The sequence below is a fragment of the Syngnathus scovelli genome, chromosome 1, assembly GCF_024217435.2.
Source record: "Syngnathus scovelli strain Florida chromosome 1, RoL_Ssco_1.2, whole genome shotgun sequence".
Classification (NCBI taxonomy): Eukaryota; Metazoa; Chordata; class Actinopteri; order Syngnathiformes; family Syngnathidae; genus Syngnathus; species Syngnathus scovelli.
In genome coordinates this window covers 27,559,085-27,577,097 of record NC_090847.1, presented here as the reverse complement: position 1 = coordinate 27,577,097, position 18,013 = coordinate 27,559,085, and the positions used below count along the sequence as shown (strand labels likewise).

Below are 18,013 nucleotides of genomic sequence, written 5' to 3'. Positions count from 1 at the left end.
CAGCACTTGAATGCGGTTGAAGTAACTGCAAAGCTGTGATTGGCCAATCGGTCTTAAAGGGGAGGGGCTTAGCAAAAAGTCATAAATGAATGACGTTTCTTATTTCTCTTGGGTTTTTTTGGATCATGTGTGCTTCTTACAAGACCAGCGGTACCTCGACGTACATGTTTTTGAACATCTACACAACCAGATCGGAATTATCACTCTCTTCTTTGGAGCGTTGATCCAAATCAAAGTTTCATGTTTGACTTCTTTTCCAAAATGAAAAGATGTCGTATCTGATTGTTGGCATGATGGCAGCCCAAGATGATGGTTTTCTGGAGTTCTGGTAACGTGTTGGTGGGGGTCATCCCGCCTTGACCACATTTTTTTTTTTTCCACAGTTTTTTTCTTCGTCTTTTTGGGAGCCAAAGTGTCTTAATAGCATTCCAATTCATTTTAATTGGGAAAACTGATTCAATTGAATTAAGAGCTTGGTTATGGGACAAATTAAACTTGTAAGTCAAGGTACCGCTGTATGTGGACAAAAATATTGGGTCATACCTCTAACAATCAATTATTAGATGGAATAGACACCCCTTAACTTACTGCCAAATATTCTTTATTTGTCTTTAAAAAATTTTATCGAACATTTTGAGGAGTTTATTTTCTGTCCTGCCAGTCCCTAACTGGGTCACCACAATAGTTTACTGTCACTGGTATGACTTAAAACATGGTCATGAAAGGTCAAGCCGCCTCCACTTTTCGATCCATCAATGTTCACCAACATTGTGGATTTTTTTTTTTTTTAATCTACAAGTGTGCGAAAAACATTTCCATCTTGTCCGATCGGAAGAGTCCGCATCTTTCTATTCGACTTCTTTCTTTTGAGTGCTAGCCGGCACTTTTTTCCTTCTCAGAAAAGTCTTTCCCGTGGTCTTTTTTCATATTTGATTCAAAATCATATTTATTATTTAGCCTTTCGTTTCTTCATTTGTATTCACGCTGGGTTCGAACGTGACGGGAGATTGCCAATCTTGCTTCACACATGGAGTCCGGAACGTATTAGGACCTTGTGTAGGTTCTGAAAAGCAGAGTCAGTGGTTTTCCTCATAAATCATAGCAAGGGCTGTTCATCTGGCTCCTGCAGAGTCACGATGGATCGATGGGAGGGAGGGGCGGTGGGGGGGGGGGTCTGCATGAGGGCGGGGGTCGTTCCCAGCTAGCCCCGAGCATGAAGGCAAAATGTGAGCTTCCATTAGCACACACGACTTTCACTGGAGAGGGCTCGGAAGTGTGAATGACCCACTTCGGAATGTAAATAACAAAAGCTGACCGTTGCGTTGACGAGTTAAGGTGCCCCGGATTCGATTTCAATTTGTAAATCTAACAGTACGGGAGTAGTACGTGTGTCAGCATTTCTGATTTTCTATGACCCTTGATCTGTTTTGTTTTTGTTGTTTGGTGCTTATTTTGTCCCATAAGATGGTAAATGATCAACTTTTGGAAATGGCCGGCGGTGAACGAGTTAATTAGTTCTCCTTGATTGAGCGTGGAGGGCAGTTCTGCCAGGCGATGCTCCAGAATGTCAACTTGTCATCCCGGCCTCGTTAGCGCCGGGCTTCCTGGGCGTGGTTGCCGCCTGTGCGCTCGTAATTATTCCATCCGCAGCGCCATCCATCTCCGTGCGTCAACCCACATCACACGCCTCTTGCAATGTTTCAATTTCCTTTCGAGATCCCTCGGGAGCAGCTCGATGCTAACGCGGTAACGGAGGCCCACGGCCGCGCCGATGCTCGCTACGACGTTGACGGGGAGATGTGTCGATAAGCGAGAAGTAGAGAAAGAAAAAAATACAAATACTTAAAATATGATCTATGCCTGCCGATTCCCCCAAACCGACAAAAAAAAAAAAATCTCTTCTCCTTCTCTTGCCAGTCTTGGTCGAGAAGAAAAATGCACAAAATGGATTTCTGCATTTGTGTGTGAAAGCCCGTCAAGAAGCAAATGAACATTTTGCCCGTTGACAAATTGATTAATTCCAGAACTAAATCCACTAACCATTTCCACGTCTTGGGAACTTGCTGAAACTCCATTTAGTTGTGGGAGAGCTTCTCCTGTCCTGTGTGTCTTCCTGCATTATGCCAGACACGACTTCCTGATCCTCCCCTCATCCATTTAACTCTGAATTCTTCTTGGAGATGGAAACCAATCAAGCTTGGAGAGAGACTTCTCTTTACAAGTGGACTTTATTTGAACATTAGTGAACAGCTTGAGTGTGTCTGTTTCTTTTATGTTTTGTCGTGGATCACGGTCTGGCTTAGTGGACCCCAAGTTGAAAGGAAGAAACTCTTGCTTGTTGAAGACTAAAAGGATTTGTCGCAGTAGTTCTGACGATCATTTGCATAGCAAAATGATTTCTTAAGATGGAACCCAAAGGCAAAAAATGAAAACAGAAGGGGCCCTGAAATTGAACCCTGTGGAACACCATACGGCAGTAGGGCAGATTGCTGTCAGGCACCAAAATTCGGTCTTTCCACCTCGCGCTAAATGAACTTTTGCCAAGATTTTTAACAAGTTACGTCCTGGGGGTGGAGCTTATGGTACGCGGCCGTTGGTGGGCTTTGTCCTGCGCGTGCTCCCTTTCGCAAGTCGACTCGCAGCTTCCCGCTCGCCGACGGGTGAGCGGTGGAGAAAGTAATATGACTTGCTTGCTCATCTCAATGATCCATTTAGGCACTGCGGAGTGAATTGACTTTTCAGCGGCACTTAAATAATCACACTATCTGATTTAAGTGCGGGGTGCGAGAAGTACCTCTGATTGTGTTCTATTAAAGATCTCAGGAGTGTTAGCAGCACCGTGTCGCACGCTCCATTTATCCCAATGACCGAACGTATCTCCTTAATACTCCATTTCAGGCACGGATTTGTGAGAATAATAATACCCGAGTTTGATTCAGTCTGTCAGAGAGCTACTGCTTTCAAAATGTGTTTATTATCATGCGTGTCGTTCGCAATAGTGTCAAACACTTTGAATCAACGCCAGCATTATTATCTTTGTCACGCAGGTCTTGCGTTCCATCTTATTAAGATGGTGCAGGTGTTGTCCCCAGCTGCCTGGTCAGCGCTTTTCAAGCAAGTGCAATCGGCCATCTTGCTCTGGACTGTTGATTCAGCATGAACGTACAAATGAATCAAATTGGACAAAAATAAACGTTTATTGTGACGCTTTCAAGTCCTCACGCAACCTTGAGTGGAAAACATTCCCCAAAATATTTATATATACATTTTTTATTTTATATATATATATATATATATATATATATATATATATATATATATATATATATATATATATATATATATTTATTTATTCCATATCCTTGAAATTTTGTTATTCCAACAGTGACCATGTAGTTACAGCTCATTGAGCTACCGTATATTATTATGGGATGCTTTGCTATACATACAGCACTCGTCTTCCACACTCAAAGGGCCGTTTCTTCTTCCTTTCGGATCTTTCTGGAACTGAGCATGATGGTGGCAGTGAATGCAAATCGCCCCCTCCCCCCACTACCCCACCCTGAGCTCCTTACCTCACACACATAAATAGCCTGCACCTCCCATAGTGCTCAATGCAGGGGAGCCTTTGAATCGTTTCAGCACCACGGACAGCGCATACCCAGATACGTAGATATCGGCGGGAGGGAACCTCAAACTGTCAAATGACAGCTTTACAAGGATAAAAAAAAGAAAAACAGCTTGTTTTGAGTTCCCAGGGCACATTTTGTTCAATTTGTATTATAGCTACTTTATATTGCGATTCAGCACCATGGATAGCGCAGGTTCATAGATATCGGCGGGCGGAAACCTCAAACTGTCAAATGACAACTTTACAGGACCTCAAAAAAATAAAACACCAGCTTGTTTGGAGGTCCCAGGCAACATTTTGCTGACTTTGTAGTATAGCTACGAATCAACATTATACTACCTAAAGAAACGAAGATGCGAATAAAATGACGATAAAAACAAGACAACCACAAAGCTGCTGCAGCCGAGTACTCCCAAAAAACGTTTTAAGCTTCCACCGTGAAGAAAACGTCACACAAACAAACGACGGCCATGCAAGAAATAAAACTATAAGATGAAAGTAGTTTTGCAATACGGCGACAAAACTTCCCAGACGACAAGAAATCACCGCAAAGTGAATGTGAGCTGTTTTTCATTAAGAAGCCGTAAGTGTAGCCTGTTCTCGTGGGAATGGACAGACCAAATAAATTTGTCCGGCGATTGGATTATTTTGGTCCACTTTATGAGAAATATCTATGTGCAACTCGTGTTATTGCTTTTAGTACGCCTACTCCAAGGTCCAAACGCTCCAAATTTGGTTCAACCCCACAGAGAAATAAAGGAATATAAATGCTAATTTATTGAAGTGTACCTGTGGTGCTCAAAAAGGGAAAAAAAAATTGTTTAGCAAGAAAAACTGTATCTTTGGTTGCACTTGTTAGAACAAGCTCATAAGAGCTCGATGAACTTTTTTTCGAGAGATCCTTGGGGCGGCCATGTTGCTTGGAAGAAGGTTAGCCGTGACGTAGCGGCGTTGCGTCATTCTTGCAATTTTACAGCGTCAATACTGATGGAAGGTAAATAAATAATCTGATGAGGAAGGAGGGTTAGGCTAATATGTGTGTATTTAAAAATGTCAAAAATTAGCGCTGCATAATATAAAAAAAAAAATTAATACCCTGATATTGGCCTATTCAATATGTATACATTGAGCTTGCTTATTTTGCTGGCAAAAAAAAAATAATAATTATAAATTATTATAATTATTATTTAATAAATTATTTTGTTTAATTCAATATAATTTTTCATTATGTAAAACAAATGTCGATTCTTTGTTGAATATTGCAAAAATATTGCTATATTGAATAATATATTATGTCATATTTTCCAATATTATGTGGAGAGATAAAATGAATGGAAAAATGGCGTCATTGTGTGTTGGCGATGGCAATGGATCTTATTTGCAGTCTGTTTTGGTGCGGGCGAAAGCATGAATAGCGAATGGTGTGTTTGTGCGCGCCGGTTTCCACGCTTCGAAAATGGCTTTAACCTTCACGCCGACTTGATAATTACCACTCTGTAAATGTCATTCCGTCAGCTTCCCCGTCACTCGGCGCGTCTTCCTTGTTTGCTTTTCGCTCACACCCGGTTTCACACGACATGGCCGCCAATATCATCTGTTTACGTTTTGGCTTTTTTTTTTTTTTCGCCCTCCTCGTTTTCAGTCCAGGATTTAGACTTCCCGTCTCCTTTCTGCCCTTGAGCAGATAGTCATCAATGGCGGTGGTGTCATCTGCTTCATTTAAATCCTGAATACCTGCACGGCTTAACGTTTTTTTTTTTTTTTCTAAATGGATTTGACCCAAATTTTTATGGACTGATCTTTAGGCTTATGTCGTGAAATTGGTCTTGGCGGGTTTTCATAATCCTCCAGATAGACAGACATCATTCCATTCAATCCATTGTGTAGGAAAAGAAAAGTCTCTTTACAAAACAGATTTGCTTCCCAATTGAAAAGTGTGTCTAAATTTTTATTACTACGTGACCGCTAAAACGGAAGTTTCCTAGAAACGTCGATTATAACATTTGCGTGTTGTGATTTAAAAGCAGATGCGTTGATGGAGAGCGCCGTCAAACATTCTCATCAGCTTCTTTAAACGATATCATCGTCTTCCTTCTTGATTCTCACCGCTCTTTGTCTCAGCCGCTCGTTGCAATGTCAATCAAACTCCATCGAGTGCTCGTCTTGTCAACGTGTCGCCAAGCCGGTGAATGTTGCTTGATTAAACGACTCCTTGTGCTACATCACTCACCTTTTGCAAAAAAAAAAAAAACACGAGACAAAACAAATAGCTAGACAGAGCTTACAAATATTTTTACATTGTAATTGTCAAGTATACATAAATGACATCATGTATATCATGTATATCATATATATATATATATATTCTCCCCGGGCCCGCGTGGGTTTTCTCCGGGCACTCCGGTTTCCTCCCACATTCCAAAAACATGCTTGGTAGGCCGATTGAAGACTCCAAATTGTCCCTAGGTGTGAGTGCGATTGGTTGTCTGTCTCTGTGTGCCCTGCGATTGGCTGGCAACCAGTTCAGGGTGTCCCCCGCCTACTGCCCGATGACGGTTGGGATAGGCTCCAGCACGCCCGCGACCCCCGTGGGGACTAAGCGGTTCAGAAAATGGATGGATGGATGGATATATATATATATATATATATATATATATATATATTCAGTGTATATATATATATATATATTCAGTGTATATATATATATATTCAGTGTATATATGGCATATTCATAACTGGAAATATAGGGATATATACTGTATATATGTCTATAAATGTATACACATGTATATGTATATGTATATATATGTGTATATAGTATGTATCAATGTATTTATATGTGTATATTTACATATGTATATAAATGGATATATACACACACACACACACACACACACACACACGCAGGTTTACAATATACATGTGTATATATTTATATATGTATATATGTGTATGCATATATATATATATATATATATATATATATATATATATATATATATATATATATACACACACACGCGCACACACACATACATACATACACACACGCATATCTACAATAACGTGTATATAGTACGTATATATATATATAAAGAGAGAGAGAGATAGAGATAGATATATAGATATATAGATACACATGCACACAAAATCATTAGTCATTTGTTGTCATTTTCTCTTAAGTCAAGTCAAGTTTATTTGTATAGCCCTAAATCACAAACAGTTAAGGTAACATTCGAAGTTTACGTCCAATCACCAATTGATTTTCTTGTTAATTTCCTTCCTAAAAGCAGCCAGTGGGCAGACAGGGGTCAAATGAACATTTTTTTTTTCACCTGCGCCCCTTAATCAGTCGCTCTTGTTGCATTACGTAATTATTGACCGACTCTGTGAATAATGACAGCGTGTTCGGTCGGACGTGGCTTTTGTTTTTTTCCGAACACGACAGGGATATCGTTGTAATTGAAGGTTTTTGGTTTTGTGGTTGACCGCGTGGCGCTATGGCGTACTAATTGACGATTGTTTTGCTCTTTGTGGATGTGATTTCACCGCTTAAATAGCAGCTGTGCGGTTGAAATTGTTGCCGATCAAATCAGCTAATTTTCTGCTACACAGCTTTTCTTTTTTTTTTTTTTTTTTGGAGAGAGGGGGATTTTTTTTTCGTTTGTTTAATTGGGAGGTAGGAAGCCTTAAAAACTATAATCACCTCAGTTGGTAGACACGCCCATCCTGATGCAGCTGCACCAATCGGGGATCGGGCTGGAGCACATTTCTCCCGCAGGAGGAGAGAAGCAAAAGAGGAGATGATGACATCATCAGCTTTCTTGATCTTGTGTCTTTTCTTGTGATGAATGTGTCTGTGATGCATTTTGTTTTTGTCCTCTTTTGAAACAACAAAACACAACAACAACAACAACACAAACTGCTTTGTCTTTTTTGCTCTTGCTTCTTTTCTTATTTTTTGGTATTCTTTTTTTGTCTTTTAATTTTTTTTTAAAAACGTTTTTTGCCAGTAATCTTTTTTGAATTTTCTCTTTTCTCTTTTTCCCCCCCTTTTTTTCTGAACCCTAGGTCCGCTCACAAAAAAACACGATGAATCTGCAGCCAACAAGCCTCGAGACGAAGGTATTTTTGATGCATGTTTTGCCTTTTTTCTTGTTTCCAGTCTTTTTTGGGGGTGTGTATGGAAAACACACACGCACACACACACATACACACGCATAAATATGCTGACTTGAATCAAAAGCCATCGCTAGGACGAACTCCATCTGGGAGTCATTGTGTGTGTTTTCCATCCTCATCACCTTTTCCCAAGCGACCTTGAACGCATCGCGCCACCTTTGTCCCCAAAATGCAGATGAGGCCCATCATGATTGGGCCTCAATCCCTCAGCCCGAGGGTGAAATTGCCACCGGAGTCCACCAATAAACCCGCCGGCCAATCATATCAGGTTGGTTCAAGGGGGGCATCCAAGGACTTGTTTATCTCCTCGCTGCAGCACTGGAGCTGATCTTATCATCGCTCTTGTTTCTTGAAGGCATTTTTTTCTTCTCGGGTTTTATGAGGGGCAATCTTTTTTTCCCTCTCGGGCAAGTTTGAGGCTTTTTGCTGGGCGGCAAATGGATTCAGAACAGATTTTAACCCCGAGATCGGACTTCATGGGGGGGTGTTGCCGTGGTTACCTTGAAAAAGTCACTTAATTAGGATTGACTTTATGTAACTTGATGACTTGATTTTTGAAAGTAACTCAAGTTATTTGACTTTGTCTTCCTATCCTCCATTGGGAAATTTTATGTGGTCGAAACACGACATGACGCATTCGTGACGTCGGAAATGCATATTACGAAATCCCATCATGAGCGTTTCCTTTTCTTACGTATGTGTTTGATAGTTATTTGTCGTGTGTCTTTAGCGTTCCTCCAGTAATTTTTTTTCTCTGTAAATCATCGTGTAGTTTTGTTCTGAAGGAAAACCCAGAGTAAAAAAATATCTGATTCCGACTCCTGACCTTGGAAAGTCACTGTCACCGATTACTTGACCGATTATTATTATTATTAGTCTCCGCTGTAAAAAACTGGACGGATAATGTTGTCGTGTTAGAATGTTTTTGTTTGTGTGAAATCATATTTTGGTGCGATTATAAATTTGGATCCTCTACGCTATTTTGTAATAACTCCAAAAGGTCATCACGAGGCCGGTCGCGGTTATCCCACTCATCACCTCAACGAGCTGCGTCGGTTTCCGACTTTGTCGCCTCCAGCCAACAACTCCCGACCGCGTTTTTAAACGAGCAACCTTATCGAGCTTCGGCGCGGCTCGTGCGTCCTCCGTCCAACAGAAATAATGACAGTCTAGTGAAGTGTGGGAGGTTAGCATTTAGGAATTAATTAAAGTGCAGAAACTAATGACCTACTCCATCTGCTAATCTGCAAACTGTCAACTGGGACTCCCTGAGGTATAGATCCTAACAACGTGGAAATCCCCCGGCAAAAATAAATAGGAAATAAAAAGACTCTTTGATTAATTTGTTTTGCTTTTAATATCGTAAACGAGGTTGCGTCACGGCCTGATTCTTTTATTTACAAACGATCGCCGGGCCTCGACTCGTGTGGCGCATGCGTGTGGCTTTTTCCAATAACAGCTGCCGGCGATAAGAATAAGACGCATGCGACAGTTTTAATTACACTCTGATTCTCGCATCATTAAGACATGCTTCTATTTCTAATAATAATCATTTGATCAAATCCCGTCAAGCGATGCAAGTTTATTCGTAGCACAACACTCTTATCGATGGCAAATACATATCGGGTGACAGCGGCAAAGAAATTCGAACGAGATTCATTTGAAAGATGATAATCAAGATAAACCTTCATGCAGGATAAAGGAGAAGATTTTGATCTCTTCATTGTCAATCAGTATATAAGTGTGTGTGTGTATGTATGTGTATATCTATCATTACATATCTATATCTATATATATATATATATATTTATATGTGTGTGTGTATATATATATATATATATATTTGTGTGTGTGTGTATATCTATATCTATAATCTATATATCTATATCTATATATATATATATATATGTCTATGTACTGCGTGTGTTTGTATTGCTGTTGCTGTGCTGCGTCGCCATGGCAACAGAGAGCTCTTCGAGATAGTTTTTACTAGCCTAGGTGACATCAGTGCAATTTTCATGTGACAAAAGTTGACATGGTATATACACACACACACACACATATATATAGATATATATTTTTTAATTTTTTATTTATTTATTCTTTTATGGAGTGCTGTTTTTCTTACATTCTCCTTGTGTTTGCTCCTGATTGGATAGTTACTGTCGCAGCAGTGTCCCAATTAAGGCTGCATTGTTGCATTGGAGAAGGAGAACTCTGACAGCCTCTCTTAACGAGAACACTGGCGCCGCCAGTCGAGGCTCCCTCTTCAGCCAAATGGAAAATACATGAGAAAGCCACAATGTGGCCTTTTTAAAAGGCGCACTAATCAGCATCTCGAATGTAAATGCTGCACACTCGACTGCAACTTATGCATTAGAGAAATGGATTTTTGCTTAACGCCCTGAGAAATTCATTGAAGTCTTACAATATTGATCAAATCTTTTCCACGTAGGAACAGGCAAGCTTCCGTGCTGGCCATTTTAGACCTCGGTAGGACGATATAGGGAAAGAGTGAAGAGAGGGAGGACGAGAAGGTTGCATGAGGACGGCGTCATGCCTCATTGCGTCGTCTGCATGTCGACGCAAGCAAATGAGCAAAGAAAGAGAAACGTGCTCATGTGCGCCCTTCGTCTAATTTCAAAGCTGCTTTTTCTATCTACAAAGTGCTCTGTAGATCTTTCTGGTCCTCACCTTGTATATATTTGTCTCATTTTCCCACAAAATTCTCATGGGAACCTCCTTGGGGATTGAAATGAATTTGGTAAATAATTAAAAAAGCATTTTCATCCCTCATTATCGACCGATTCCAAGATTCCGGTTTCCAAGCGTTTGGGAATATTTTCCATTACGGGCTGAAAATGTGATTTAACTCGGCTGTCACGCGTGCTTAGAAAGGCAGAATCCGTGGATGAAAGGTTTTGTGCGCGAACAAAAGTTAAGCGGGCGGACGTGAACGAGCGGCGGGGGGGGTCAGCGTGAGTCCGAGAGGCTTAAGGCTAAAAGAAAGCAACGCGAGACATGCAAGGAGAAGGAGGTTAAAGGATGGGAAACAACTACGCTGGCCGTCTTTGTTTTTTGTAGCGCAAGGAGGGGAGGGGAGGGGGGGAGTCACCCCCATCCGCTCAATTTGTGGAGTTCCGCGAGGAGTGAGAGAGAGCGCCGCAAAATAAAAATCTGCCGTCGACAGTGGAACAAAGATGGAGGGTGCTAGTTAGGTTGAAGTTGAAAACAACAGTTCCAGTATAATGGCAATTTAAAACATTGTACGTTCCATAACATGACGAAATATTTCACTCGCCAGAGATCAATCAGGCTGAAATATGATTTTTTTTAAAAAAAAAAAAGTAGTAAGTGTCGGTAAGCAGAGCTCACAGCACTACCTGTTTGTTTGGCTTAAATGAACAAAAATCGGGGAGGAGACAAGGCAGCTGGAGGCTCCGTAAACAAGCAGATATGGATCCAGCACCATGGGAGGCCGGCGAGAACGCGGCGCAAACACTTCAGCGCCAAGGTGTGCCACAACTCGTATTCTTCAAGGTGTTATCGAGACTCATCAGAGTGTCGTGCTGTTCTTGCCTGCCGCTCTCTATCTATCTATCTATCTATCTATCTATCTATCTATCTATCTATCTATCTATCTATCTATCTATCTATCTATCTATCTATCTATCTATCTATCTATCTATCTATCTATCTATCTATCTATCTATCTATCTATCTATCTATCTATCTATCTATCTATCTATCTATCTATCTATCTATCTATCTATCTATCTATCTATCTATCTATCGCTCTCTCTATCGCTCTATCTATCGCTCTATCTATCGCTCTATCTATCGCTCTATCTATCATCGCTCTATCTATCATCGCTCTATCTATCATCGCTCTATCTATCATCGCTCTATCTATCATCGCTCTATCTATCATCGCTCTATCTATCATCGCTCTATCTATCATCGCTCTATCTATCGCTCTATCCATCGCTCTATCCATCGCTCTATCCATCGCTCTATCCATCGCTCTATCCATCGCTCTATCCATCGCTCCATCCATCGCTCCATCCATCGCTCCATCTCCATCCACCCAACCCAACCCAACTCATCCATCCATCAACCCAACCCATCCATCCATCCATCCATCCATCCATCCATCCATCCATCCATCCATCCATCCATCCATACATCCATCCATCCATCCATCCATCCATCCATCCATCCATCCATCCATCCATCCATCCATCCATCCATCCATCCATCCATCCATCCATCCATCCATCCATCCATCCATCCATCCATCCATCCATCCATCCATCCATCCATCCATCCATCCATCCATCCATTTGCATACATCAATTTGCACACACACAGTCAACAACTGAATTGAAATTTTGCAAGATTCCACCACGCCTGCACGTGTTCTTAGACGGTACATTTGTATTTGATTTTTAAAGGCCAAGTCAGTTTATATGCCCATTAAACAAAGTGACATCCTCTTTAGCTTCACCTTAGCAGGCAGTGTGTCTGAAAATGCACTCTCGGCAGCGTATCCGCACACACTCGTACATCTCCGATGCAATCAGTCCGGCCGGCCCCGTGATCCATTGTGCTCTAACGATTGGTCTTTAGGCCGGTGCCGCGGCCTGTGGGCCAGCTCTGCCACTGTGCATCTCATCAGGGCCCATTCATCACCGCACCTCTGCTCCTCCATCACCGTGGCCTCCCGATAACCCGCATGCACGCGACACGGGATTTCGGGCTGAACCGAAAAAATGCACCGTAACTTTGAGACTTCAGTCTTAACTTGACCTTTGAACTTGCATATCCAACTGTTCAATTCTTTGCGATTGTTCCCTAACGAGGATGGATGCATCAATCAATAATATGAATCGTTCTATGCAGAGGATAAAGAACATAGGTGCTGCACCGTTTGTGTTCAATCCGTTGCTTAAAGTGTTCGAGCGATGCCACATGGATGCTAATTAGCGTTAAGCTAGCAGATATGTTGTCGTATCTGTACGCTCGATGCTCATCAGTCACTAGTCAAGCAGCAGGATGGCAAGGGGAGCAGGAGGTGGCATCCCGGGGCTTGTCGGTGGGTGGTATGCTGAACACGAGCGTTGGCCTAATCGCGCCGTTGTCTGCCGTTCTGCTCCAGAGCATCCGACTCCTCGGGGTGCCAGCCTTCTGCCATCTAACGCCGTCCCTCCCGCTCTTGTTCAAGTTTGCCGAGCCGAGTTGGCGTGTTCAGCCTCGTTGATCCTTGTTTACTCTTCTCCTTTTGGATCGCTTTCATCTGGAGAAGTTCTTAAGTCCCAGGGTGATTGCCTCAGACTGCCAAATGTTTGTGTTTTCTATCAAAAAATGAGATCAAGATTCTATAAGTCATTTGAAATCTTTTTCCCTTGATTAATATAACCTTTAATCTGTACAATTCAATTTAGAAACAAACTTTTTAAAAGGGAAGGGAAGATTCGACAACTTGCAGAAGTGTACACACCCTCGCATTATATGCGTTAGATATACAGCAAAAACTAGGAGAAAATAAAAGTCTAAAATAAATTATTTTAATTCATGTATTTTATTTTTGGGAAAATGAAGCTTCAAATTTGCTTCATGAACCACTTGTATTTTTTACTCCTCTAGATGGCACTGTTGCTTTGAAGGAAGAGGTTTAACAAACAGCCTAGGTGCTTTAAACCCAATGCGGAACAGAGCGTGAAAATACAACTGGTTCACGAACCACATTTGATGCTTCATTTTTCCATCGCTAAAAATAACATAAATTCCCAAGAGGAAAAATTCTGGAATTTTTAGCAAATACCGAACCATCTGAGCTGTTCTGGTCTCGTACGAACACCACGATGAGCACAGTGTAGTGCAAATGCGCAGCCACACGCTTGGCTTGAAAAGCTCGAAAGCAGCTGCAGGGGATCCGTCTATCAAGCGAGCCGATCGATCTTATTGATTTGCAAACGGCTACTTGAGATGCATCGTTTGCAGAGAACAATATGTCACCGTGTACGGTGAGTCAAAGGGCCATGTCCAAATTGGATACTCAGCGTCAAGTCCATTGCAGGCATTTCGGGAATACTGTCCTGGCTCCGCATCACATCAACCAAAGTGGCTGATGTAAGGTTACTATGGCAACGTCTTTTCTCCTCATTACGAGCCAGCGTCTCATTGAGATGATTTCAAAAATATAACTATGAGGCTTCTACGGAATTCGTTTTTGCGTCATCTTGTCGCCGTGCTGCCCAGCGCGCAACAATAGATACGTTTCCTGAAAATGAATCGCTCGGGAATCGACCTAGAAAGATCTTGACGTAACCGTCCTTGCAGCTCAGCGTTTGCATTTGTGCGGAGAGCCGAGGCGGGGTGAGGGCTGTTATGGAAATTTGGGATGGAAGCACAGCTGGTGATCTGTCACGAACAAGGACGACAATGGACGGAAGACACCCAACATTTGATGTTCCTTTTTTTTCTCCTCTTCTTCTCATTCTTTGTCTATCAATGGCACCTTTTCCTGCCATTTTGCCGCCTCTCTTCTGCGCTTTGCTTATTTTCGTGTTTTTTTTTTTTTTCATGTCTCGCCGGCCTTGATGTGAAACGATAAATTATCAGAGCTGAAAAGAAATACATCAGCTTGTTAAACACACTTGGAGGAGAAGTTCAAAAGGAAACATTGGCTTGTTTGTGCAGTTGTTATCGACAACTGAAATGACCTCAAGCTATTTTTTTTTTCCCCTCCAGCAACCGTGAGGAATAGATGCGTGTAAAAAATACAAGAGTATTTTTTTTTTTTTCCCCCAGCATCCCTCGATGGTAGCGATGGTGCACATCGCTTGACAATCAACAAAACTGCTTCCACTGTGTTATTTTAAATTACCCCAAATTGTTGCTTTAAAAGTACTCGTGCAAGTACTTTGTGGTAGCGCTGCACTCTTCAAGTGTTGATCCTCATCCAACCTTACAATTTGTTCTTATTATCAAAAGCAACATGTCATCAAAGACAATACAAAGTATCATTGACCTTATTATGAACGATTGCTTGGTCTTTTTGCAGATATTCGCGACCGCAGAAAGAAGCCGGTGATGCTCTTCATTCACGGCGGCTCGTACATGGAAGGCACCGGAAACATGTTTGACGCCAGCGTCCTTGCCGCCTACGGCAACGTCATTGTGGTGACTATGAATTATCGTCTTGGTGTGCTGGGTGAGTCATGAGGCCTTTGTATTGATTGTTCTGACTAACAGTTTAGATTTTTTTTCATTCTAAATTGAGGTCTGAAAAGATTTTTTTCCGCTTGCGAACGAGAAGCCAAATGTGCTTGCTTCAAACTTTTGATCACCCCCAGCTGAAATTTTATGGGAAACTGACAAAAGTGGATTGAGCATTGTATATATTGTGCAGTTTAAAAATTAAACTATTCTTGTCCAGTTAAACCACCAAGCAATTTCGAAATGATCACACAAAGCAGCAACGTAGACAAACTCAACTCATCTCAAACGAGGTCAGTAGGACCAAACACCAAACGTTTAAAAAGTTCAGTTCCATTCAGGCTTTGATTTCCTCCAGACAGGACACAAATGCCCTTCAGGTCTTTTTGCTTCGCGGAACTTAAATCTGACTGTCATCCACGTATACAATGAAAACTGCAGGGGCCCTAAAGTTGAACCCTGTGGAACACCAAACCAAAGTGGGACAGAATGGAACTCGGAGCAATAAATAAAATAACGCAAAAGCTAAAGCAAAAAAAAAAAAACACAGCATATAATAATACTCAGCAGCAGGCAGACGTGCAGGCAGGCTCGTGATCCCCGGCGTACGTGCGCGTCGGGAATTGTGCAGCGTTAAATACGTAACAGGCCGCCCGGCGCCTGACCTCAACGCTGCTCGGCTGCCGTGGTGACAGACGTCACGAAAACCCTCGTCCGAGGGAGCGCGATGAAAGCGAGACAACGCATCTATTTGTGATCAATGGCGGCGGGAGCGGAGGGCATTAAAGCCCGCACACACCAAGATGAGGGTGACAGATGAGAGAAGTGATGGCAGGAGAGAGATGAGAGGGAGGCCAGAGAGCAGGAGGGAGGGGGGGGGGGTGGATTTGCCTGCGATGCTAAAAATAAAACCCGCAGAGCCGCTCCGGCGTGCGGCAGAGCCCACGTTCTTGAGGTGCATGTGTGTCTGTTAGACATTCTTGCATCTTCGGATCCCCGGGCAGTGCGACGTGCAAAATGGAGGTTTGAAAATTGATGGTTTTCATTTTCACACCAATGTGTGCACACACACACACACACACACAGTCTATTGTCTTCATTTGCTAATGTTTGTCAATGCTACTGTATTTTTTTAATCCAATCAGATTTTAGCGTCCATGTGTTGCCACACCAGTCCAATCTGTGTTGCCCGTTATAACTTCAACTATATTAAAAGTGCGAGTTTTTTACCAAATTTCAAACCTCATAGGGCCGGAGCTCCGCCTCTTAATGACATCAGTATTTTTCTGTCCTGTGATTGGTTCGTCACAGCTGACAAGCAAAACCTCAATAGCAAACTGTACATATTTAATCATCTCTGGTGAGTATCGAGGTGTTTTATTTTTTTAATAATTTCATTATATTGTTACGTAATTATTGACCGTGAACTGCTCGAGATGATTTTTGTGTGCACTTTTGCTTGTGTAGTACTGGACAGCATTGTGAGAACAACCTGACATGACCAGACATTTTCGAGACACCCAGGCAGAACAATCTAAGTACATTGGCTATGACACACACGCAGAAAATCGATCAATACACACGCACACACCAACACAAACACAATACACCTGCACACATAACATGCTAAATTCTTAGTCTCCATAGCAACCCCCGCAAGAATTGATGTGACAAGTGCTCTCCACTTAATGAGCAGTATGAGACATGAGTCTAGTACCTAACAAATAATAACTAAACACAAAAAAACCCATAAAAATGAAAATTTAAAATATTAAAGCAAAAAAATAGCAAATAAATTAGAAAATTAAAAAACACAAAAGCAAAAATAGGAACACAACAAAAGATACAATAGCAAATGAAAACACACACACCAAAATGACTAATTAGAAAAAAAACTCAAAACCACCGGATCAAATCATCAATCACAGCAAATCTAAAAACCGCAAAAAAAAAAAAAAAAAACGCAATCACAACAGTAAATCAAAACTGTCAAATGCTCTTTCATATTTGCGCTTATTAAGATCCTGTTATGTTTACTTATTTGTAGTTATGTTTTGCACTTCAGGCCCCCCGTAGGGTATTACACACACACACACACGCACGCACACACACACGTGTGCTGTCAAAAGTCGTACTTGTTCAGTTTTGACATTTTCCTCACCGCCAATCAGCCGATCCCCGCAGGCGCTCACTCAACGGCGCGTTTGTGAAGTTTACAACTTTGCTTGCCGCCTGCCTGGCTAGCTCATCAGCGCTCCTTCATCGCCGCTCTCCATCGTCCCCCCCCCCCCTGAACTCCCTCCTGGTGGCCCACTTTTTTGCTGCGGGCGCTCTGACAAAAAATGCCAGTTACGGGACCGATTAGGCGGACGCATTTTTCTCGTGTCAAAGCGTTGTCGGCGGGGAGCTGCCGGCCGCTAATAGCCGGGATTGATCATCATTACGCTGAGATGACAGCGCCTTGAGTCATCATGCATCGCTCCCGGGATGCCCGTGAGATGACGCCCCCACCCCCCAGGGGGATGGCACTGTTATTTAAGGGATTCTCTCACAAGGCTCTCGTGTAATGTAAACAAGCGGAACGAGTACATGGAAGCCTCAAACTCCACAGAGGGAGCCGGAATTAGAACGCCCCACTGCGAGAGGCGGACGCGCTAACCGCGCTAACCACGCTCTCTGTTTTGAGTTCATCCCGAGGGTGATTGACGAGGTTCGTCCGTCGGAGCGAGCCTTCATGCACGAGCGATTTCCCTGCAAAGTTAGAAGCGTGAATGGTCGCCCGTTGCGCCGCAGGTAAACAACATATGGCAGTCAAGATGCTTCGGTGCTGCCCAAGTTAATGTCTCACTGCAGGACGGGACTTGCTTTCTGTTCTTTTTTTGACATTGGGTACACCTGCAGCTTAACGAGCAAGCGTGCTAATTGGGCCACAGCGTTGCCATGAATGGCTGCCAATAGAAAGGCTTGATTCATGAAATG

At 42.3% G+C, this 18,013-nt stretch overlaps 1 protein-coding gene across 2 annotated transcripts in view; it reads left to right on the top strand.

The window, feature by feature from the left end:
- Positions 1–18,013, top strand: part of nlgn2a (neuroligin 2a) — a 54,678-nt gene that overhangs the window by 19,437 nt on the left and 17,228 nt on the right. The window contains exons 3-4 of one of the 2 annotated variants that reach the window (XM_049732713.2): positions 7,703–7,756; positions 14,880–15,029. In XM_049732713.2, coding sequence (XP_049588670.1) covers positions 7,703–7,756; positions 14,880–15,029 — 204 coding nt within the window. The remainder of the gene's footprint in view (positions 1–7,702; positions 7,757–14,879; positions 15,030–18,013) is intronic. The other variant, XM_049732721.2, reaches the window with a different exon arrangement.